The following is a 2500-nucleotide window of genomic DNA, read 5'->3' on the forward strand; positions in this document are numbered from 1 at the left end:
GGATGATTAGCTACAGCATCTGGGTTAGGTTTCCTTGGTAATCTTGTGTGTTTACATGAGCATGAACGTCAGATCATAATCTGAGCTCAAATTCATGAGCAAGTTTATTCCCTTTGTTTACTATAGTTGGACTACTACAGTATGCAAGGCTATGCCCGTTGACCCAAGTGTTAATATGAGTTGTCTGTTATTGTCTGTGTCTGCCCCTCTTCGGTACAGTATGCAAGTACACAGTCCATGAGCGCTGTGTGTCCAAAGACATCGCTGCCTGCATCAGCACCTACGCCAAGTCCCGCAGACACACCAACGTGAGTACCCCATGCACCCTAAGTAGGACACAAAACAGACACACCTACATACAGTATGCCTCAATGTCCTTCTATGGAAGTTATGAAGGAGTCCTCTGAAAAGATTCCACTTTTGAATAGGAATGCTGGTCACATTCCGAAACAGGTGGGAAATGTTTCTGGGGGTCTTAGGATCAGCCTGAAAATCTGAAAATCAATCAAGTGTAACATCTGGCTCAATGAATAGTGTAATTAACTTGTTGAAATGCCAAAAACCAAGGACAACTGACACAGCGTAACATTTTTCTAAAATTAAACATGTTTTCAAAATGTACTGTAGTGTGTCCCCCCCGATCATTTAGCGTTTTTGGGGACTATTTTTAAGCAAAAATCCCATGGTACCGAGAGTGCATGGAAATCCTGTGACAATACTGGGTCTGCACCACACTCTTGCCGAACTCCCTTGCCGAACTCCCCTCTATGTGTTTGACCTCTGCCTGTTTGACTTTTAGCCTTTCCCTTTAAACGTTGAGTGGGAACCCCACCACACTCTGCGCTAACCCCGAGCTGATATTCCACAAACGTGTCAGCGAGGTTATGAGAACATCCTGCTCGTGGCCGTCCGAATTGAACCGTGCCGGGATCATGCTCGCTTTGTTCAACCGCGTCTCTATATTTAGGCTAATCTCCCATGTGGTTCAATTAGAGCTCTTCTTCTGCTAGAACTCAGGACTGTCTCACAGACGTCCACATCCTCTGCCTTGGACGGCGGCTCACAGAACGTGACTGAGAGCTGTCCGCATGAGGGGCAGCTCCGGGACTCACACACACATTTTCCAGCCATTTTTCAGTATGCTTGGTCCGGGGTCACACTCATATGCTCACACACACATGCACACACACACACACATCCACACACACACGTGCACCGGCACAGGCCACATACACACACACACACACACACACACGTGCACCCGCACATAGACCGGTCTCATGCCGACACACACACACACACACACACACACACACACACACACACACACACACACACACACACACACACAAATATGCAGAGATGCATTGTGCATATTGCTTCAGAGAGGGTGATTCATTCAAACTTTGAAATCTGTAATTTGCCATAATCTGCTGTCCTTTTTGTTGCTCACTACTTTATATAACCAAGGATGATTATAATAATGGCTGAGAAACTACCACAATTGCAACAATAATTCATTAGGTAGGAGCCTTCTGCTTATATAATATAAAACACATTATTTCAATGGTTAAATTGAAATTCAAAAAATGTGCTTTAAAACTGTTGGTTAATCTTGAATAAGTAGCGAGTGTTCCCATTAACACAAATTCGTGAATGACTCACATACTGTATGACTTCAGTCCTGTAAGCTTCTTACCACCTTCATGGCCCTTACTGTCGGTGTGATTTGCATAATTACATAAAGCCAGATGGCTCAAGCAGAGTGAAAGCTGTCAAACAAGAGAAGGGCATAGAGATTCCCACTGAGGAGGATGCAGCAGCAAAGATATGAAGTATGTCTGGAGATGAAGCACAAACTGATGATCATATGGTTCTGTGAGAAGTCACTCGAGTGAAGTGTACTGTACGTTCAAAAACTCCCCTCTAGCACATGAAAGTGATGTCTCTCAGAGGTCTCGGCCTGACACATGTCATAACCAATCCCTGACAAGCTCACAGGAGGTCAGGGGGAAGGTGTGTTTTTAATCCAGCGAACAGTAGCTCTGAAAGATCCATCCGTCTCACAGCTCTGAGAGGAAGTGAGGGATGCTAAAAGGGGGGAGAACACTTGCCATATTATATCATGACCACAGACAGACTTGCTTATAATTTCCTCATGGCCTTGCCTGCCAACAACAAGATTGGTTTTCGATGGAGATTCTCTAGTGTAAGCTAAATCACGAGGAGCAGAGGATTCTATCTGGGTTAAAGCTTTTTTTTCCCTCCTCAACTCAACTATGAAATAAATCTTGAAAACTTCCTTGGCTGCTCTGCACTCTCTTCTGGAGGAAATAGATTCCATTATGTGTGTGAGTTGATTTGTCTTTGAATTTGGAATTAGATGGCAGTATAGCCATTGTTCCTTCATCAGCTATTCCATTCGGTGAACACAATATGTTTCAAGCAGCAAAAAAAAAAAAAAATGCTCAATTCCTACTATACACAGTATCTAAGCTAG

The 2500-nt window shown here is 43.8% G+C and overlaps 1 protein-coding gene across 1 annotated transcript in view; it reads left to right on the top strand.

Moving 5' to 3' along the window:
• The window catches only part of LOC134078416 (diacylglycerol kinase beta), a gene marked incomplete in the record, with an annotated part of 92319 nt that overhangs the window by 35474 nt on the left and 54345 nt on the right, over positions 1-2500 (top strand). The window contains 1 exon segment of the mRNA XM_062534353.1: positions 220-308. Within this exon segment, the coding sequence (XP_062390337.1) occupies positions 220-308 (89 nt within the window).

The sequence above is a fragment of the Sardina pilchardus genome, chromosome 4, assembly GCF_963854185.1.
Source record: "Sardina pilchardus chromosome 4, fSarPil1.1, whole genome shotgun sequence".
Lineage (NCBI taxonomy): Eukaryota > Metazoa > Chordata > Actinopteri > Clupeiformes > Clupeidae > Sardina > Sardina pilchardus.